Genomic DNA, 23,107 nt, shown 5'->3' with positions numbered 1-23,107 from the left:
TTCCTGTTTACACTTCTACTAGTTATCCTTGTCCAACTGACAGTAAATGGCAGGTCCTAGGGAAGATTATAAAGCCTGTCGTTCGCAATGATCTGCCCAACTCATCCCACTTCACGTGTCATCTCGATTTCTACCCCTTCCTCAAGTCTGAACAAAACCATTCAGCTCTCTAGGGCGCCTGGGTGGCTCAGTGGGTTGGGCCGCTGCCTTTGGCTCAGGTCATGATCTCGGGGTCCTGGGATCGAGTCCCGCGTCGGGCTCTCTGCTCAGCGGGGAGTCTGCTTCCCTCTCTCTCTCTCTGCCTGCCTCTCTGTCTACTTGTGATCTCTCTCTGTCAAATAAATAAAATAAATAAAATCTTAAAAAAAAACAAAAAACCATTCAGCTCTCTATACTTTATCCAAGATAACCAGACCAGGGTAAAATTTAGTTTCTACATTCTACTTCTCTCAGGATATTCTTTCTTGGGATGCCTGGGTGGCTCAGTTGGTTAAGCATCTGCCTTTGGCTCAGGTCATGATCCCAGAGTCCTGGGATCCAGTCCCGAGTCGGGCTCCTTGCTCAGGAGGGAGCCTGATTCTCTCTCTGCCTACTGCTCCTCCTGCTTACGTGCTCTGAGAAATAAGTAAATAAAATCTAAAGAAAAAAAATTTTTCTTTCTTGATTTTTAAAAGATTCTAATTGGAACAAAAATGTCCGTGTCACTTTTAAATACATTTCAGAAATCATATGATTAAAGAATAAGCAGGTGACTTGCAAAGTAGCAGCTGCTGGCAAGAGGCTTCTGTAGTTTGAAGAAAAATATATTCTAAAAATTACCACATTTTTGTCACAATATTTATCTGGAAACTCCAAATAATACTAAAAACGGATGTGAGTTGTTTTTTTTTTTTTTAAGTGTATGTATGTATTAGAAGAGGGTCTAAGTTAAAAAAAAAATTAGAGAAACACTGCCTTAGACTTGTGGAGTGTAAAACTGTTAATTTTTCACTATTTTGCTGTGCCTTACTATAAAAATACAGATGGCACAGCTGTTACGTAGCTTTAACAACTTGATTATAAATTGCTTTCAAAAGTAATTTATTGGGATTTTCCGTATCCTTTAATGAATTGCAAATATATTAACAGAAAAGGCTTTCTCCCCGCCCCCAAGGACTGTACAATTTCCGAAATAAGTCAGGAAAAGCAAAAAAAAAAAAAAAAAAAAAAAAAAAAAAAAAAGACACAAAATTACATTGTTTCAATGCAAATAGAACACACACATCACACCCACACTTGCATTTTCTTGGATTTTCACAAAGAAAATGGGTCACCCTATTTCTCAGTGAAGACCCATACTATATTCTGGCTAATCAGAGACTTCCAAACTTTTTTCTTCAAAAAGAGCGTTTTTAATAGACTAAATACTGGTTATCACTGAGTTTTTGTTTAAGGTACAACAGCAGCATGGTTCAAATGTAACTTGCAGTTCTTGGAAAAAAACAAAAATTTTAAAATAATGAAATACAGAAAAAGTAGGGACCACCTTTCATTATTTTGAGTACCATTGTTCACTTGAAAAAATATTTCCAACCTTCTAAAAATCCCAGAGTTAAGAACCATTTCCAAGGGGGAAAAATATCCAATGCCACAACATAACTTCCAAACAAGTGTGTGTGTGTGTACACATATATGTATGTGTATGAAAAGCTTAAAGAGACTAAAAAAGATGTTATTCGTAGTATTTTAAATTTCCTTCAAAGTAACTACTGAAATTTCAAGCAAACATTTTGCTTGATCAAAATGTATGTCCTTTTCTGTTTATTTGATCCTCATTCCAGGCAAAAAAAAAAGAAAAAAAAAAAAAAAGGCAAGCAAGCAAGCCAAAAACAGTTACTAGGTGGGAATACGGTTTCAAATACCTAAACGTTTTGAGAGTAGGTATGAGGAAAATGAAATCAGGCTAAGCTTGGGCTGAGCGTCCCATACCCAGCCATTGCCATGGTGTGCCTTCCACAACTATCCTTTTATCCTTGGTCACAAAATTAGTACCAGAAAGGTTCTCACCTCTGGCACAGGACATAAATTCCTACTTTGTACAAAAAGATAATTATACATTAGCAAATTATGTTCTAGCTCAGCTTTCTCCAGGCTTTGTAATAGAGCTCAGGTTGAAGCTTTCTATGAAATTTTGTATTTGATAATGTTATATAGCTGGCTTATGATTCGCCAATTAAAAAAAATAAAGGAATATAAAAATATTACAGAACTAATGAATAAAATGGAATATTTGTTAGAATCCAAGTGCTAGCCTTTGGGAATTTTTAATGATATTCATTTACTCCCAACCTTTCCTTTTTCTTATAAATTATTTCTTTAAGCAGCACATATTACATGGATTTAGGTAGGAAATTTTGTTAAATATCTCTCTGGCACCCAATACCTAATCTAGGACTCTGACTTGAATTAATTTATGATGGTATCTAATCCACCCACATTCGAATGAACAGATTAACAGTAAATGATAGGAAGTTACTGAATCTACAGGTTAAAATTTTGTTCACATCTTCTGTAATCCACCTTATTTTTACAACTCGACTAACAAGTACAGGTAACCAGTAGATAAATTTGTCCTTCATCAAATAATCCAAAATAATAACCGTAGGCCTGTCATTCATAAGAAACTATAATTTGTTATATTCTGACATTGGCACTTAAAAAAAAAGTTAACAACTAAAGTTTCTCTAAAAATTTCAATACATTACAATAAAGGAGATACACAATTTAAGACTTTAAATCTGTTACTGTGAAATTCCAATAATTCCCATTTTATTATGCATAATTAGATCTTTAAAATTGTGGCCATTCCCCGAAGACACCAATTTATGAGAAACTCAGGAGAGAACTCACCTCCTTCATAAGAATGGGGTTTTTCTTTTGCAGCTAAAAATTTCTAATAGCCTAAACCCAATCACTCTCGGTAAACGTTTTGGTGACTCACACTACTGAAAATAATTTGAAGCAGAGAGCCGGAAAGAATGGAAATGACCTCAACCAAAGGTAACTACACATTCTTGCACCCTGCTTACACACTTAGAAAAGTCAAAGGGATACTTTCTTGAACAAATATAGATTCAAGGTTATGGTACAATTTTGATTGTATTAAGGCTTTCACTATCATGATCTCTTAAAGTCTCTCCACTTTAGTGTTCTCATTTTGATTCTTATGGTGAATTTAAATGGCTATTAAGGGCCTTGTTTTGGCTTTTCAGTGGGCAAACACTCTACCATCTCTGAATGTTAAAGGTGATCCCACAGAGCTCAAAGAGAAGAGGCAATATGGTAAAGGGACAACTTTAAAGTTTGCAATACCAAGACAATGATCAACACTTTGAAGCAAGATGAATAAATTAAAATTCTTGGTTAGACATTAAAGCATTCTTGCCAAGAATAAGTGTACACTGTATGGAGGGATATTTGATTCCTACACATGAGTCCCAATGTGCCCATTACATTTGCTTATGGGAGACACTGCAAGTTTAAGGTAATTTACATTCCTTGGCAATCAAGTTACTCTGTTATAGGCAATGTCTTTTTATTGTTCCATCTGGCACTTGCTAACACCATTCTTGAAGAACCTAGAAATGAAGGTCACTCTGTTAATCAGGAACAGAACCAAATAAAAACAAATTTTTGGAAAAACGACCAAGAAATTCTGGTTCATCACTATTTTCCGTATCTAATGGTTCCTTCAAGATAAAACATAACTCTTCCTTCCATGATAGCTTTCCAACAAAGGGAGATTAAAGAAAAAAAAAAAAGAAAAAGAAAACAAAGTTCCCCATCCTACCCCCCTAAATTGTCATTCATACTGGTGAAAGAGCCAGTCTTGTTAGCAGCTAAATATTGCACTGCCTTTCATTCTGTGTACAGTCCGGGTCCAATGAAAGTGGCACACTCATGGTGTAAGTGATGGATGATGACACTGCCGGCTCAAGAGTGAAGACTCAGTATATGGAGGGACAAGAAACATGTCAGCACTAGTCACACATCCAGTTGCAAAAGTCTGATTTCCAGAAGTTAAAATTCATCACTTTCAGCTGCATGAAGTTGTGTGTCGTCTGCATCTGTCATGCTGCTCTCCTGGGATTCATCTGTTCCCACTTTAAAAATAAAAATAAAAGTCTACAGTAAGTATCTGACAAATATTTCTTCTTGGTTCATGAAAACAAGTAAGGAAAACTATTCCATGCAGAGAGAGATCTTAAATTAAGTCCCTTAAAAATCCTGATATCCGGGGCGCCGAGGTGGCTCAGTGGGTTAAGCCTCTGCTTTCGGCTCAGGTCATGATCTCAGGGTCCTGGGATCGGGCCCCACATCGGGCTCTCTGCTTGGCAGGGAGCCTGCTTCCTCCTCTCTCTCTCTCTGCCTGCCTCTCTGCCTACTTGTAATCTCTCTCTGTCAAATAAATAAATAAAATCTTAAAAAAAAAAAATCCTGATATCCTTCAATAAAATGCAACTCAGGTTCCTTATTTTACAGCATGTCTGAGAAGATCAGTTCATTGCATTTAACCTTTAAGAGTTTTAAATATTAAAGCTGCCTCTCCCTAATGAATTCCGTATTCCTACCCTAGGAATTAGAGCTAATTTTCAAGACATTGAAAAAAAATGACATTCTCTCCAACTGTTGACTCTACTTTGGGAACAGTCCCTGCTAGTTCACAGAAATATAAAATACACCCTCAGTTTAAAAAGGGTTATTGGGGGCGCCTGGGTGGCTCAGTGGGTTAAGCTGCTGCCTTCAGCTCAGGTCATGATCTCAGAGTCCTGGGATCGAGCCCCGCATCGGGCTCTCTGCTCGGCAGGGAGCCTGCTTCCTCCTCTCTCTGCCTGCCTCTCTGCCTGCTTGTGATCTCTCTGTCAAATAAATAAATAAAATCTTTAAAAAAAAAAAAAGGGTTATTGGGATTACAGGAATTATGATTTTAATTAAAGCTTTCTGCCAAGTTTTCTGGAACAAAGGCGTCTTAGTTCATCTCAGCAGAAGTTTCTCAATTCTCTTGTTATTAAAAATACTATTAGGGGCGTCTTAGGTGGCAGTCAGTTGAGTGACCCACTCTTGGTTTCAGTTCAGGTCTTGATCTCCATCAGGGTTGTGAGATCAAGCCCTGCATCCAGCTCCATGCTAGGTGTAGACTTGCTTAAGATTCTCTCTCTCCCTCTGCTCCTTCTCCCGACTCCCCCACCCCCCACGCCCCAGTCTTAAAAAAAAAAAAAAAAATTCTTAAAAAAGGACTCAGTTCTCACTAGTTATTTTAAGATTTACACTTAAGTTAGGAGTGCCTCAGTCAGTTGAGCATCTGACTCTTGGTTTCAGCTCAGGTCATGAGCTCATGGTTCCTGGGACAGAGCCCCATGCAGAGCTCCACGCTCAGCGGGGAGTCTGCTTGAAGATTCTCTCCCTCTACCCCTTCCCCCACTTGCATGCTCTCTCAAAAAAATTTAAAGAAAAATCTTAAAAAAAAAAGATATGCACTCAATTTAGGGATAGAGTATTTACTACTGCTTTAAACTACTTCTTTGTTCACTCTTCTTTTCTTGACCCTTCAATTTATATACATTAGCCGTATTTTTAGATTTTGAATTTGCTAGAGTTTCGGAGAATTTGAATAGTCATACTGCAGATCTGTCAATACTTTTTAATGTGAATGAATTTATTTTTCATTCACTTAGCACTTACAATGTCTTCAACATACTATCACATCTATCATTCCCATCCCACCCCGCATTCCTATGAAGCAGGTAAGGCAGGCATTAGCTACGTATTTAAACTAAATTGAGGTCCTAGGAAAAACTTGCAATGGATTTATCAAAGTCACACAGCAAATTAGATCCAAAATGATTAGTTACCTGACACCGCATGCACTTGTTAACATATTGCCCTATTTAATTTCTCTAAAATTCCATTTAGTATAAAAAAATATACCATGGTTAAAAAAATAAAAAGCAGCCTACACAACCTTATGCAAAGGTAGCTCTCTGAATATTTAGTACTCAAGAAAATTTCCATGTTTATTCTAGGTCATAAATAAAAATCTGTTCCCCTTTGCCTAGCTCTGAGGTGATGTTTCATTAGCTCTCTGGTTTGATACACATACAAACCTGGTTCTTATGGATGATACTCACTGATCTGTTCTTCTTGGGTTATTGGCTCCTCATCATCTGGAAGGTAGCGCTTATCAATTGCCTCTTTAATTTGGTTATTGGCTCCTTTAGGATCTAAATCCATAGCCCAAGAGAAATTCATCAGGGCGAGGTGCGTTTGACCTAACTTCTTGTAAACCTAAAAATAAACAGCAGCACTACATTTTTCATTAAGTTGTGAGCTTCAATTATAAAATCCTATACATTAGTAATTTAAATAGGCTTCTGATTTACATGCTAAAAACCCATTCTGATAAATAGGCCATTTTCATCCTATAGAAAAACTCAAGACTAACCTGAGTTCCTTCTAATATATTCAGATATTTTCAGAATTCCTTGCCTCTGATAGTGAGCCTCCAATAAATCATACTTTGACTGGATCAATGACAACTAAAAGAAATGGACTATAAGCTGCTTGATTAGCATTTATTTACACTGATTTTAATGGCTGTTATATCAACTCTTAACACCTGTCCACTGTTCCCAGTTACCTTAACCAGTTGGCATCTAGTGGCCAAGTCTATAAAGTCTTGACTAGTCTGTCTTAGAAATCTTGGAAGCCAGTTCTTCTCATTAAGACAACACAGAACCATTAATTTTCTTCTTTTGGGGGATGCCTATGTATTTTGTTGATCACTGGAGGCTAAGAGCTTTCCAAGATACAAGCTCTGTTATGAACTCAGGACTGCCACTGGCTGTTAAGTGTTAACACATTTCCAAAACCACAGTATGTTTAGGATTATGGAGTGTGTGTTCTTGCTCCTACATCAGGATATCATCTTCTTAAATGTTTTAACTTAATTCATTCTTTATCCCCAGAGCATTTAGTTCAGAGCTCTAGCTGAATTTGCTCAACAGATGTTGCACAATATGTATTATATTTCTTCTTCAGAAGTTATATTTGTTATCAAAGTCACAGTTTAGGACCATGGCCCCGATCTTTACCTTTCCTATTAAGAAGTAAACGAGGGATTCTTTGGGAACAATTTGTTTCAGTTCTTCAAGTTCTTGTAAAGCAGACTGAAAAAAGCAAAGAAAAACAGAGTAGCAAAATTTTACAAAGTTCTAATTAAGCAAGTGTCTTTATTTGATTTCCCAAGTCATCATACCTAAAGCGTATACTAGATCTTAATCAACGCACTTCCTTATTGCATTAGTTCTTGTTATGAAAATAACACGGATGAAAATACTGTAAGGACAGGAACTAAGAAATGGCAGGAACTCACCAGAGTACAGGGAGAACACACACGTGCAGGTGACAATGCGTACTTTTGTCACCATTTTGTTTAAAATAACAACACTCCATTACACTGTGTAAAAGCATTTTGAAAACTAAGTTGCAGAATAAAACAATTCTGAAGTTTTTTTTTTTTAAAGATTTTATCTATTTATTTGACAGAGATCACAAGTAGGCAGACAGGCAGGCAGAGAGAGAGGAGGAAGCAGGCTCCCCGCTGAGCAGAGAGCCCGATGTGGGGCTCGACCCCAGGACCCTGAGATCATGGCCTGAGCCGAAGGCAGAGGCTTTAACCCACTGAGCCACCCAGGCGCCCCAACAATTCTGAAGTTCTGTTAGTAAACCTTTTCCCTGATGCAAACACTAAGCTTTGAATACCAACCTGTCATTTTAACTAATGATGAAGAGTCTAAAATTTAACCCTCTGAATTAAGTCAAAACTGTCTAGAAATCTTTTGACCATTTTTGAAGGGCTGGGGAAATTGAGAGAAAAGATAGAGAAATAGATTTGCATTTAAAAGACATGACGATCAAAAATGAAACTGGTTCTCCAAATGAGATATTGTCCATTTTTCACCTGGCAAATGGACAAAAATAAAAATAACTTGATGTTGCATAAAGTTACCATGAGAGAGAGGAATCAGGCATTCTCACTCCTGAAGGTGGAATTATAAACTGATACAAGCTGTTTGTGAGGACAATTTAGCACTACCTATTAAGTTAAAAACTGCACCACAGATTCAGCAATCTCGCTGCCAGGCATTTATCTCAGGGATATATTCAAAAAAGTTAACCAAATCATCTTTGTAAGAATATTCAATCCACCATGCTGCTGCAAATCACTGCCAGGTGTGTCTAATCACAGCCTAGCTAAATAAATTGTGGTCTGTCCTCTATGGGACACTACATCTGTAGGTGCTCAACCATATGCTCAACCATATGTTAAAAGAATTGAAAAAACAACAACAAAAAAAAGCGAGATGCAAAAGAGTACATGCAAAAATACTATTTCTTTCGTAACAAAATATATATCACACATATACAAACAGTTATGTGGGTATTCCCATGTTTTATATTTATGTGAGCGTATATATAAATTTTTCTTTTTTTTCTGGCAGAAATCAATACATATATGCCCCATATATATGGCTGACTCTTGGGGAGGGAGTGATTGAGGTAAAAGGGGAGAAGGGACCTTCTATTTTTTCCTTGGTAGCTTTCTTTATTTTTTGAATTTTCTAACATAAATATATTTTATTTCTCTTTAATGTCCACAGAGGTTATATACTTTTCTTCTCTATGCCTCTTTGTAGTAAAAACAAAATCCAATATAAGTTAGGATTAAAAAAAAAGGTAAGTATCAAATATCTCTCCACAGGAGTGTTAAAGTGAAAAAAGCAAATTATAGAACAGTATGTGAAAAATTACCACTGTTATGACAGCTTAAAACAAGACACATTTTTTTTAATCTTGCAGTCTGTGCATTAGAAGTCTAATATGAGTCTCACTGGGCTAAAATCAAGGTGCCTTCCTTTCTGGAGGGTATCTGCTTCCCTGCCTTTCTTGGCATCTAGAGGCTACCCACAGTTTTTGGCTTGCAGCCTCCTTCCTCCAACTTCAAAGGCTACAAAGGTTGGTTGAGTCTTTCTCATGCTGGTTCTGACTACAGCTGGGAAAGATACTCCACTTTTAAGATTCATGTGATTAGGCTAGGACCGCCTTGATAAGGCAGGATACTTCCCCAACTCAAGGTCCGTATCCTTAATCTCATCTGTAAAGTTTTCTCTGCTGTGCAAGGTAACACATTCACAGTGCTCAGGATTAGAGCATGGACATCCTTAAGTGATCATTACCCTGCCTACCACAACAGGGTAAGTCCACTTTGTTAGGTACAATTAAAAATACATAAATAATGAGGAAAAAGATCTAAAGAAGTATGTTCCGAGTTGTTAACAATGCTCCTCCCTGAAAGGTCCCCTTATGAGGCACATTCAAATTCGTATTTTTTTATACCTTCATATTATTTGAATTTTGGGGTAATAAGCCTGTTACTTTCATAAAAGCCCCCAAAGAGATATAAAGAATAAAGCAGTGATCAAAGACAGTGGGCTCGTAAAGGTATCAGAGGATTATATGGGCATTTGGGTAACATTAGGGGATTTATTCATTGATTGGTATAAGACTTTAGTATTATCTCTCTAAGAAGGGTATAAAAGATAAGGAACCAATCTTATTTCACAGTTCTAAGAGAGTTTAATACATCCTTACCTGACCCTCTCTTAACATAAGGCCAAATGTAATTTCTTGGCTTTTGAAATTTTTTATGTAAAAAATACTACGTAAATTTTTTATTTTTTACTTTTATCTAAAATAAAAGATTAACAAAAAATATTTTTGTGGGAAGCAGTATGAAAGTAGCTGGGTGGTAGGTTCCATGGACTCATTATCACAGTATAGTGATGTCTTAAGTTTTCTCTAATAAAAAGGAATAAAAAATATGGGACACCTGGGTGGCTCAGTGGGTTACGCCTCTGCCTTGGGCTCAGGTCATGATCTCAGGGTCCTGGGATGGAGCCCTGCATCACGCTCTCTGCTCAGCAGGGAGCCTACTTCCCCACCCCCGGCCCCTGCCTACTGCTCTGCCTACTTGTGATCTCTCTCTCTCTCTCTCTCTCTGTCAAATAAATAAATAAATAAAATCTTAAAAAAAAAAAAAAAAAGAAGAGTAAAGGCACACACACACACATGCATGTGCACTTTCTTAGTGTATTTGTTTTAAAGTGCTATGTTTTTTACACAAATATGTAAGGGGCTCTGGAGCATCCTTAACACTTCATTGTCTTCCTAACTGCTGGCAACCTAACAGAAAAACTCAAAATACTGCTGGGCTGAATGGGTCTTAGAATCATACCGGCTTGTCTAGGAATGGAAGACTTATTACACATGATAATTCTATGAGGTAGACTGTTTTCTAGTCCTTCTATACTATAAAGTATTGTAAAATATACATGGAATAAGGAATCAAGATAAAAGATCTGTGGTCACAGATATCATTTACTTACAATCACTGTTAACACTTATCAAACATTACTGACAGGGACTGATGAAGCCTGTACCACAATGAAGAAGCCTGAGACTGATTTTAATATTGCAAAAAAGCAATTTTCACACTGGTTGGGTCTCCAGACTTCTTTATACTCTTAAAGCTTATTGAGGAACCCAAAGAGTTTTTGTTAATGTGGATTATAGCTATCAATACTTATTATATCAGAAATAAAAATGTGAAAAGTTTTAAAAACATTTATCCATTAATTTAAAAGTAACAACACCAAAGCATTACATGTTAACATAGATAATATTTTTTTAATGAAAAATAACTTTTCAGAACAGTAAGTCAGTAAGAATAGTGGCACTGCTTAACATTTTTTCAAATCTCTGGTTAAAACAGCTGGACTCGCTTATCTGCTTCTGCATTCAATCTGTTCGCCATGTAGCTTTTGGAAAATTCCACTGTCCATTGGTGAGAGAACAAGAGTGAAAAAGGCAAATAACATCTAAATATTACTCTGGAAATAGTTTTGACCTTGTAGACTCCTTGAAAGGACTTTTGGGGACTCCCAGAAGTTCACAGGCCATACTGAGAACCACTGTTTTAAAGAAATATTAATCGGGACAACAAACCCCAGTCCTTCACTGCTCACCACACACAGTTCAGAATGGATAGGGTTTCTTTTTATAACTACGTGCTGTAATTGTTATAAACATTTCATGCATCTATCATACCTGCCACCCTGATAATCTAATTACAAAGACTCACTGAGAAACAGTATTTAACATAGTATCAGAGTTCTCATTTCTGCCTGAAAGACTTAAGACTTACCTGATGTCAATGTAGCTCAAGGCTTTTGCCACAGAGAGGTTGCCACCATTTGCTTTTCATTTTTCAAGCCAAGACACTTCACAAGTAATCAGTAACTTTTCCCCATACTCCTTTTTATTTTTGTAGCGTTATATTGGGTATACCCGTGCATCAAGGTAAGCCTTATCATTTAGCCAAACCCTAAGCTGGTAGTCAAAAATGACTGTGACCATTATAACTTCAACAGTGGGTCAGATCAGAATTTGGGCTTCTTGAACCAAGCCCAGGGCTGATTTATATGGCATACTTGGGTAGAGGTGTTGGCATTAAAACGGCTCTGAGAGTAATAAATTGATTAAAATCCTTCAATTGAAGAACCTGACCACAGATGTAAAGAGGTACAATGAAGCAGAAACATGAAAATAAATGGTGAATTACAATTATAGTATCTCGAAGAGCAAGTTAAAAGTTGAAAAGTGTTTCTTAGATTTAAAAGTAGCTTTTACAGAAGAACAAAAACAGTAGGACTAGACATCTACTTCTTAATAAAGAAAACCAGAGTGAGATAGGGGAATCACTGAATAAATGACAAAGAATAAATTAAATGGTTGATTTTATGTATCTTTGTTAGTCTGGAAATATTAAGAGTTTATCATTGGTTTTGTATTTTTCAATTTTAGCAAATGCCAATGTGTCCTGGAAGAACTGATTCCTAGGGGAGTCTACTGAAATGGATTATTTGGCCCAACATTTTCTGTGCACTTAAATTTTGGGAGTTTTTTGTTTGGTAAGTTTTTACTCTTTTTAGGAAGAGCCTAAATTTATTAAACAACTAACCTGAACTTTAAATCAAAACTTTGGATTCACGGTTTATGATTGAGTAAATGATGACAAAAACCCCATGTCACTTTGGGTCTCTTTTTTCTTTCTCAATTTTCCTTATCTTCTTTTTTGTTTTTTTTTTCCATGCTACAGCTCCACAATTTGGAAAACAGTGTGAGAAGTAAAGAAATAAACACATCACGCTAGACCAAGTATCTCTATCATAAGCTTTCATAACTCACTATTACTTTTCCTTTATGTACTCAACATGTATTATTTTTGTCATTATTTGATTAATGTCTGTTGCCCCTCTAAAAGGGTACCATCTGGTGAGTTCTTCAAACGCAGGAAATGTGATTGCTTTGCTTGCCACTATACTCCTAGTCACTGACATGTAACAGGTACTCAGTAAATATCTGCTGAATAATGCACACACATTCATTTGCCACTTGCTCAGATATTTTGGTCCTAAGAGAATGGTTTAGGTCTTCCCTTCAAGATAACTCCCTGATGGAAAAACTGTCTTTCTATATATGGAATTCTTACGAGGAGATAACACATATTCCTAAATATCCATACAATCCATCCTACCTATCAGTATTTCATAAAGAAATAAAATCACACAAAAAAATGAACAGCTTCTGAAAATGGCAAAAATAAACTATTAGAGATGAAAAGTATAAATAATTTTTGGTCTATTAAAAGAAGGGGCAAAACTTAAGCAGTAAAATGTGGAAAACCATTAAGATATATATCTTACCTTATATTTTTCATTTGCAAATAAAACTGAGGCTCTGTGAAATTTGCATAGAGGGTTCTTGGGATCAATGACAATGGCTTTGTTTAGGGTATCCAAAGCCTTCTCGGATTTTTTCAGTGCATGCTGAACCTATAAGAAATAAACATCATATTAATGTTTCCTTTTGACATTTATGAAGAAAGGGAAGAACCATATACTGTGACTCAAGTCAACATGAAGATAATAAGACTACTGAGACATCTGGCTGGCTCAATTGGTAGAGCATACAACTCTTGATCTCGGGATCATGAGTTTGAGTAACACTTGGACATACAGATTACTTTAAAAAAAAAAAAAGATACTAAATCTACTGAAGTTGTATGGTGTGAGAGGGTTTTCTAAGAGTTAAGAGGACTTAATAGTTGATTACCAGACTATTAACAGATTATCTCTAAAATCTCTTCTAATTCTAATTCAACTGCTTAACTTTCCAGGTGAGAATATGGACATCATGTTAAATAACTTGCTCTGGGATCAGAACCTCGGTCCTCTGGCACCCAATCCACCATTATGTAACCCAAACAATAATCCACGGTGATTATTTTATCTTTAGGGCAGATATTTAGTACCTTTAAGTCTAAAAGATAAGAAAAACCTTGATTTTTCCCTCACAAGAAAATCTGTACTATTTAGTTAGAGAATACTTACATTTCAATATGTTTATTAAATATTAGGCTTTTCAAAACTATGTTCAAAGAAACGCTAGAGGATTTGGCTCTAAACCCTTACCACCAGCACTGCTTCACTCAGAACAATTATATCTCTACTTATTTTAGGAATTTATTTTAAAAATAATTCCTCTGCTTTACAAATTTGAAAATCATCGATCTGGAATACAGGGAAGCAAATATTTTAAGTAACATTAAAAAACCCCACACAGGGCACCTGGGTGGCTCAGTGGGTTAAGCCTCTGCCTTCAGCTCGGGTCATGATCTCAGGGTCCTGGGATCGAGCCCCATATCGGGCTTCCTGCCCAGCGGGGAGCCTGCTTTCCTCCTCTCTCTGTCTGCCTCTCTTCCTAATTGTAATCCCTCCTGCTGTCAAATAAATAAATATATTAAAAAAAAAACAAACAAAAACAAAAACAACCCACACAATCCCAACATCACTATTCATTCATTTGCATATACTCATGCTATGCCATGCTCTTCCTTGGACAAACTGTATATTAAAAAGAAAGCGTAAGTGCATGGATGTAGCCGTGGAAACTGAACAAATACCATTCACCGTAACAAGAATGTGAGAGTAGGTACTCCCAAAGTCTGGTTGCTAAATTCATCTACACGATGAGATCTTTGTAGAAGGTTATTGCTACATGTGGCGAAATATTCTGCCCACCAGATTGAAATCCTAAACATTAGTTCTCTAACAGAGAAAAGCATATTCTGTTACTTGAAAAGAACTTCAAACAAACCACACAAAATTTTTAAACTGTCTATTCCACAATAACTTTAAAAGAAAGCCTACTTTAAAGATGTCCAACTTCACTAAAGGGTATCAAATGGTACTTAAGTTTGATTTGCTTAAGTGATGAGAAAAATTCTTTGTTGATATATTTTGCATAGTAACTAACTATGAAAAAAGTTACCATGGCAATTAGAAAATGTTATAAAGAACTATAATTCTTCTCCCAAAATGAACAGTGAAATTCCCAACTCACATAATTTCCTCACATTGTATGCCTAGTCCCACAAGCTCGCTGAGAGAAAGTGAAGGGTAGGGGAGGGAGAGAGGGAAGACATGGGTAAGAGGCAAGAACAAGAACTACTGGTACCGTGTTTACAGAGAAACTAATAAATGAGATTTCAAAAAGCAAACATACTTCTTCTCTGATTGAGGTACAACTTATTATCAAACACTTAAAAGAATAAAAATTAAAAAAATGGTGATCCTAACACTGACTCAAGTGACTCAACCCAATTAGAAAAATGATCTTACACCATGCATGGATTTGGACCATTTTTAATATCCTATCCTAGAAACATTCTATACATCTTAAGATTAAAAAAATTAAGTTTCTGTTCTGATTTTTAAAAAACAGCTTTTTATGACAATATTCATAATATTGACAGGGACGTATTAGGGGTAGTTATCATCTCCTTTTGACTTTTTTTTTAACTTTTCCTTTCTTAAAAAAAAAAGTAAGAGCCAAACTCCTTTAGAGCTTTGAACTGTGTATACAGAAAATCAAAGTGCACTCTCTCTCACTTTCAAATAAATAAAATCTTTTAAAAAAATGGGCATCGATGCCTGGGTGGCTTGGTAAGTTAAGCATGTGCCTTCAGCCTAGGTCATGACCTCAGGGTCCTGGGATCAAGCCCCACGTTCTTGGGCTCACTGTTCAGTGGGGAGTATCCTCCCTCTGCCTCTGTCCCTCCCTACCACTCATGTGTGCGCGCGCTCTCTCTCTCAAATAAATAAAATCTTTAAAAAAAAAGAGAGAGAGAACAAAAGAAAATGAGAGTGCAGTGAATGTAATGTTTAGTCCAACAGTCAGGACGCAGTTGCGCTTTTCCATTCCACCAGATACTGCACCTTTCCATTAAGTGTTACCTGACGAGACAATACTTCATATTTTTTTACCACGTGCTACTCTACCTACAGCACCAAAATAACCAGTAATGGAGTTTTTTAAATGACTGAGTTGCAACTCCTGATCTGTTAATTTATGCAAAATCTGGTTGAGTTAATCAAATTGGTAATCTTCTTTGCCCTCATCATTTGTCTAGTTACTCCAGTCAGTCAGTCTTTATGATTAGTGGTTCTAAGATCAAACAGATCATATAGACAGACAGGACAAGTATTTGGGGAAACAGTGTCTGTTTTATTATCAAATTGTTGGAAAAAATTTATTTCATTATCTTTCAGATTTCATAAAGTGTAGTATACATAACACCTACTAAATGATTCTAAAATACTGAAATTTTCCTTCAAGTGTAAAATATATACTGAGCCTGTAAATTACTGTGACTAGACTTCACTGTCATCCTACTACATTCTTGCGTACATATGTATATAGCTATGTGTGTGATTAAGTGATCTATGCAATACAGATTATGGAACTGGACAGGTTTGAGTATATATCCTGTGTTTTTTTCAGAAATAGTTGTAGTTACACAGCAGCATTACCTGTCAGGCTTTTATTGCATGCAGTTGTTTGCTGTGTATGAAAAGAAATGTGTCAAACAAGTTTAAAGTTTAGTGTGTTCTGAAGAAGGGTATGAACAACAGTGTTCATGGGCTTTTAGAATGCTTTCCATTTTCAGTTCTTGTAACTCAGTTGTTTAGTACCTAAAAGCAATTCAAATAATATGAACATTATCTCCTACTAGAAGTAATGTTTTCAAGTTTTCATGGCACATTATGACTGTAAATGTCTCCCCACCTCAACAGTAAAGTCTATGGGAGACTCATGAAGATTCATGAAATGTCCATAGAGACTGTTAGTCATGTTGAATAAGTCTAGTATGAACAAAGTATTTTATTGCACAGAGTAAATAAATAGTATGTTGCCTAAGAAAGCTACTGCTGTTTTATTACAACATTACCTTTTGTTTTTATAAAATGTACTAAGATTTGAATTGATAACTTTTATTTTACATGTAAAAAACCCAGTTTCTTTAAAAAGCAAAATGGTGATCCACATCACCTTTTAAGAATTTTAATTAGTTCTGGGAGAGAGTCCAAGACAGCAGAGGAGTAGGAGACCTTAGTTTTGTCTGGCCCCAGGACATTAGCTGGATAGCTATCAAATAATTTTAAACACCTAAAACTCAGCTGAAGATCTAAGAAAAGAACTGCTACAATTCTACAAATAGAAAAGTGACCACTTTCTGCAAGAATGAAAGACAGAAAAACTCACCCCAAGAAAGAACAAGAGGCAGTACTGACTGCCAGGGACCTAACCAGTAGGGATATAAGAAAGATGCTAGAACTAGAGCTCAGAATAACAATTATAAAGATACTAGCTAGACTTTAAAAAAGCATAGAAGACACTAGAGAATCTGGAGAAATAAAAGAACTAAAATCTAATGAAGTCGAAATGAAGCAGGCTATTAATGAGATGCAATAAAAAACTGAGGCTCTAACTGCTAGGATAAAGGATGCAGAAGAGAGAATTAATGGATAATAAAGAAGCTCACTAAAAGAGATAAACCACCACTGGATCATGAGGGGAAAATCAACAGATAAGTGATACTATAAAGCAAAACAATATTAGAATAACTGGGATCCCAGACAAAGAAGAAAGAGAGAGGGAGAGCAGACGGTATACTGAAGCAAATTATAGCTGATAACTTCCCTAATCTGGGGAAGGAAGCAGCTATTCAAGTCCAGGAGGCACAGAGAACCCCCTCAAAATCATTAAAAATAGGTCAACACCTCGACATATAATAGTGAACTTTGCAAATCTGAGACAAAAGAGAAAATCCTGAAAGCAGCTCAGGAAAAGAGGTCCATAACCTACAAGGGTAGAAACATGAGGCTGGCAGCAGACTTATCCAGAGAGACCTGGATAAGTCTGAAAAGACTGCTATGATATATTCAGGGTGCTAAATGAGGAAACATGCAGCCAAGAATACTTTATCCAGCTAGGATGTCTTTCAAAATAGAAGGAGTGATAAAATGCTTTCAGGACAAACAGAAGCTAAAAGAATTTGTGACCACCAAACCAGCCCTACAAGAAATATCAAAAGGGATCTAAAGTAACATAGGCCAGAAAGGAATAGAGACAATCTATAGAAACAGTGACTTTACTGGTAATACAATGGCACTAAGTTCATATCTTTCAATAGTTACTCAAAATGTAAATGGGCTAAATACCCCATCAAAAGACACAGGGTATCAGATTGGATAAAAAAGCAAGACCTATCCATACGCTGTCTGCAAGAGACTCATTTAGACCCACAGATACCTCTAGATTGAAAGTGAGGGGGCAGAAAATCATTTATCATGTTAATGGACATCAAAAGAAAGCTGGGGTAGCAATCCTCATATCAGACAAATTAGATTTTAAACCAAAGACTGTAATAAGAGATGAGGAAGGACACTATATCATAATTAAAGGGTCAATCCAACAAGATCTAACAATTATAAGTATTTATGCCCCTAACATGGGAGGAGCCAATTACATAAACCAATAAATAACAAAAAACAAACAAACAAACAAAAAAAAACCACAGATAACAATACAATAATAGAAGACTTTAACACCCCACTCACTGCAATGGACAGATTATCTAAGCAGAAGATCAGTAAGGAAACAAGGCCTTTGAATGACACACTGGACCAGATGGACTTCATGGATATATTCAGAACATTCCATCTTAAACTAAAAGAATACAGTCTTCTTGAATACACGTGGAACATTCTCCAGAACAGATCACATACTGGGTCACAAATCAGGTCTCAACCAGAACTAAAAGACTGGGATTGTTCCCTGCATATTTTCAGACCACAAAGCTTTGAAAGTTGAACTCAACCACAAGTGGAAATTTGGAAGGAACTCAAATATTTGGAGGTTAGAGAGCATTCTACTAAGGAATGAATGGGTCAACTAGGAAATTAAAGAAGAATTAAAAATATTCATGGAAACAAATGAAAATGAAAACACAACTGTCCAAAACTTTTGCAATGCAGTCAAGGCAGTCCTAAGAGGTAAGTATATAGCAATACAAGGCTTTCTCAAGAAACAAGAAAGGTCTCACATACACAATCTAACCTTACACCTAAAGGAGGTGGAGAGAGAACAGCAAATAAAGTCTAAACCCAATAGGAGAATAGAAATAATAAAGATTAGAGCAGAAATCAATGAAATAGAAAACAAAAGAGCAATAGATCAGATCAATAGATAAACTAGAAAATGGTTCTTCAAAAGAATTAATGAAATTGAGAACCCCCCCAGCCAGACTTATCAAAAAGAGAAAGGACCCAAATAAATAAAATCATGAATGAAAGAGGAGAGATCATAACGAACACCAAAGAAATACAGACAATTACAAGAATATATTATGAGCAACTATATGCCAACAAATTAGGCAATCTGGAAGAAGTGGATGTATTCCTAGAGATGTATAAACTGCCAAAGCTGAAACAGGCAAAAACATAAAACCTGAACAGACCCATAACGAGCAAGGAAATTGAACCAATAATGAAAAATCTCCCAACAAACAAGAGTCCAGGGCCTGACAGCTTCCCAGGGGAAGTTTACCAAACATTTAAAGATTTAATGTTTATTCTTCTGAAGCTGTATCAAAAAAAGAAATGGACCGAATAATGTACAGAACTACTGAATCACTGTGTTGTACACCTGAAACTAATGTAATATTGTTACACTGTGTGTCAACTACACTTCAATTAAAAAAAGAAAAGAAAAAATAAAATAGAAATGGAAGGAAAACTTCCAAACTCTTCCTGTGAGACCAGCATTACCTCGATCCCAAAGTCAAAGACTCCACTAAAGAATTACAGACCAATATCCCTGATGAACATGGATGAAAATATTCTCACCTAGATACTAGCCAAAGGTTTCCAACAGTACATTAAAAGGATTATTCACCATGACCACGTGGGATTTATTCCTGGGCTGCAAGGGTGGTTCAACATCCACAAATCAATCAATGTGATATACTACATAAATAAAAGAAAGGACAAGAACCATATTTAATCCTCCCAATAGAATCAGAAAAGCCATCTGACAAAGTACAGCATCCTTTCTTGATTAAAACTCTTCACAGTGTAGGGATAGAGGAAACAACTTCAAAAATTCATAAAAGCCATCTATGAAAAGCCCATCAATGGGGAAAAATTGAGATCTTTCCCCCTAAGGTCAAGAACATGACAGGGATGTCCACTCTCACCACTGTTGTTCAACATAGTACTAGAAGTCCTAGCCTCAGTAATCAGAAGAAATAAAAGAAATCAAAGGTATCAAAGTAATAAATAATCAGAAGAAATCAAAAAGAAATAAAAGGCATCCAAATCAGCAAAGAAGAAGTCAAACTCTCACTCTTCAAAGACGACATGTGGAAAACCCAAAAGACTCCATCCACCCCAAAATCGTTAGAACTCATTCAGGGATTCAGCACAGTGGCAGGATATAAAATCAATGCAGAGGGGCGCCTGGGTGGCTCAGTGGGTTAAGCCGCTGCCTTCGGCTCAGGTCATGATCCCAGGTCCACATCGGGCTTTCTGCTCAGCAGGGAGCCTGCTTCCTCCTCTCTCTCTGCCTGCCTCTCTGCTTACTTGTGATTTCTCTCTGTCAAATAAATAAATAAAATCCTAAAAAAAAAAAATCAATGCAGAGAAATCAGTTGCATTTCTATATACTAACAATGAGGCAGAAGAAAGAGAAATTAAGGAGTCAATCCCATTTACAACTGCACCCAAAACCATAAGATACATAGGAATAAATCTAACCAAGGAGGCATAGGATCTGTACTCAGAAAACTATAGAACACTCATGAAAGAAATTGAGGAAGACACAAAGAAATGGAAAAATGTTCCATGCTCATGGATTAGAAGAACAAATATTGTTAAAGTGTATATGCTACCTAGAGCAATCTTTACATTTAATGCAATCCCTATCAAAATACCACCAACTTTTTTCACGGAGCTAGAACAAAAAATGCTAAAATTTGTATGGAACCAAAAAAGACCTCAAATAGCCAAAGGAATGTTGAAAAAGAAAACCAAAGCTGGTGGCATCACAATTCTGGACATTAAGCTCTGCTACAAAGTTGTAAACATCAAGACGGTATGGTACTGGCACAAAAACAGACACGTAGATTAATGGAACAGAACAGAGAACCCAGAAATGGACCCTCAACTCTATGGTCAACTGATCTTTGACAAAGCAAGAAAGAATATCCAACGGAAAAAAGATAGTCTCTTCAACAAATGGTGTTGGGAAAACTAGACAGCTACATGCATAACAATGAAACTGGACCATTTCCTTATATCATATAAAAATAGACTCAAAATGGATGAAAGACCTACATGTGAGGACAGGAATCCATCAAAATCCTAGAGGAGAACATAGGCGGCAACTTCTTAGACCTTGGCCCCAGTAACTTCTTGGTAGACACATCTCAAAAGTCAAGGGAAACAAAGGCAAAAATCAACTACTGGGAGTTCATCAAGATAAAAAGCTTTGGCACAGCAAAGGAAACAGTCAACAAAACCAAAAGACAACAGACAGAATGGGAGAAGATATGTGCAAATGACATATCAGATAAAGGGCTAGTATCCAAAATCTATAAAGAACTTATCAAACTCAATACCCAAAGAACAAATAATCCAATCAAGAAATGGGCAGAAGACATGAATAGACATTTTGGCAAAGAAGACATCCAAATGGCCAACAGACACATGAAAAAATGCTCAACATCACTTGGCATCGGGGAAATACAAATCAAAACCACAATGAGATACACCTCACACTGGTTAGAATGGTTAAAATTAATCAAGTCAGGAAATAACAGATGTTGGCAAGGATGTGGAGAAAGGGGAAACCCCTTACACTGTTGATGGGAATGTAGGTTGGTGCCGCCACTCTGGAAGGCAGTATGGAGGTTCCTCAAAAAGTTGAAAATAGAGCTACCCTATGACCCAGCAATTGCAGTAGTACCCCAAGGATAAAAAATGCAGTGGCCTGAAGGGGCATCTGCACCCCAGTGTTTATACCAGCAATGTCCACAAGCTGAACTATGGAAAGAGGCCAGAAGTCCATAGACAGATCAATGGAATATACTATACTCAGGCACCAAAAAAGTGAAGTCTTGCCATTTGCAATGACATGGATGGAACTTGGGTATTATGCTAAGTGAAATAAGCTAATCAGAGAAAGATAATTATCATATGATCTCACTGATGTGTGGAATTTAAGAAACAAAACAGAGTATCATAGGGGAAGGGAGAGAAAAAATAAAATAAGATGAGGGAGTCACAGAGGGAGACAAACCAAAGAGACTCTTAATCATAGGAAACAAACTGAGTGTAGCTGGAGGAGAAGGGTTTCAGGGGATGGTGTAACTGGGTGATGTACATTAAGGAGGGAATATGATACAATGAGCACTAGGTATCATATGAGACTGATGAATCACTGAACTCTACCTCTGAAGCTAGTAATACACTATATGTTAATTGAATTTAAATAAAAAATAAAATAAAAAGAGAATTTTAATTAGTTTTTGACATACCTATATCACTCAGCAGCTAAAACACAGGGAAGCATTTGTCTTGAAATAATAATTACTGAATTTAGGAGCTAAATATTAACATGGAAAAAAGTGCTTTCGAAATATGAAGTATCTCATGTGAGTCCTACAATAGGCCTATTAGATAAGATGGTATTACTTGTCATTTATAAAATGAAAGCTCAGAGAAATGGACTTGCCCAATGAATGAGGGTACTCCAGTGATTTCTCTTTATGCCAAGGGAAAAGGTGATATTTTTGGCTATAAAATAATCCATGGTATTTTTCTAAGAATATAGACAAATAAACAGACAAAAAGCCCTAATTTTCACCACAGCAATTAAATCAGTAACAAACACATTTTGAAAGGGAGATTCACTGAAAAATATTTAGAAAACTACTTACTACTCCAATGTGGCAAAGTAAAACTGAACTTTGAGGGTTGATATCAAGTGCTTTCTGGAAATGCATTTCTGCAAGGCTGAATTTTTCTTGCTTGTAATAAATCATTCCTAAACCATACCTGAAAGTATAAAATAAAGTATAATTTTAGGGATATGAACTTTTGGCTGGTAATTTAGTTCAACTAATAAAAGGGTATGTTATGGAATCCGGCATTTTAATAAACTAAAGAGAAATACTGGTGGCCTCAGGGAAGGCAAAAACTATCAATCATGATAAAAAATATCATCAAAGCATTTTATTTAAAAAAATTTTTTTTCATCAAAGCATTTTAGACAAATCACTTTTATAAGTAAAAACAATAAATCAAATCAATCAAATAGAACTTTGACAATGGGGAAAAAAGAAACTACATCCTTAAATCTATCATTACAATCTAGATTTAACAGCTCATTTTTACTGAGTGGCTAATTATGTGTGTGCCAATAACTTTGCTAAACTCTTTAAGTGAATTATCTCATTTAATCCTAGAAGGAAACAAGGAGATACATATTGTTATCTCTCACATTTCAAACAAGGGAAATGAATTTAGAGAGGTTAAATAACATG

General features: G+C 36.2%; 1 protein-coding gene across 9 annotated transcripts in view; it reads right to left on the bottom strand.

Moving 5' to 3' along the window:
• Positions 1-1,717: 1,717 nt before the first annotated feature.
• Positions 1,718-23,107, bottom strand: part of CDC27 (cell division cycle 27) — a 74,127-nt gene continuing 52,737 nt past the window's right edge. For 4 of the 9 annotated variants that reach the window (XM_047707110.1, XM_047707111.1, XM_047707112.1 and 1 more), the window contains exons 15-19: positions 22,502-22,619; positions 12,864-12,992; positions 7,131-7,205; positions 6,168-6,324; positions 1,718-4,142 (exon numbers count right to left, since the gene is read on the bottom strand). In XM_047707110.1, the coding sequence (XP_047563066.1) occupies positions 4,060-4,142; positions 6,168-6,324; positions 7,131-7,205; positions 12,864-12,992; positions 22,502-22,619 (562 nt within the window). In that variant the 3' untranslated portion in view covers positions 1,718-4,059. Of the gene's footprint in view, positions 4,143-6,143; positions 6,325-7,130; positions 7,206-12,863; positions 12,993-22,501; positions 22,620-23,107 lie in introns of all 9 variants that reach the window. The other 5 variants (XM_047707115.1, XM_047707118.1, XM_047707117.1 and 2 more) reach the window with 3 other exon arrangements.

Source organism: Lutra lutra, chromosome 16 (genome assembly GCF_902655055.1).
Source record: "Lutra lutra chromosome 16, mLutLut1.2, whole genome shotgun sequence".
Taxonomy (NCBI): Eukaryota; Metazoa; Chordata; class Mammalia; order Carnivora; family Mustelidae; genus Lutra; species Lutra lutra.
This window is presented reverse-complemented; position numbering and strand designations above follow the sequence as displayed.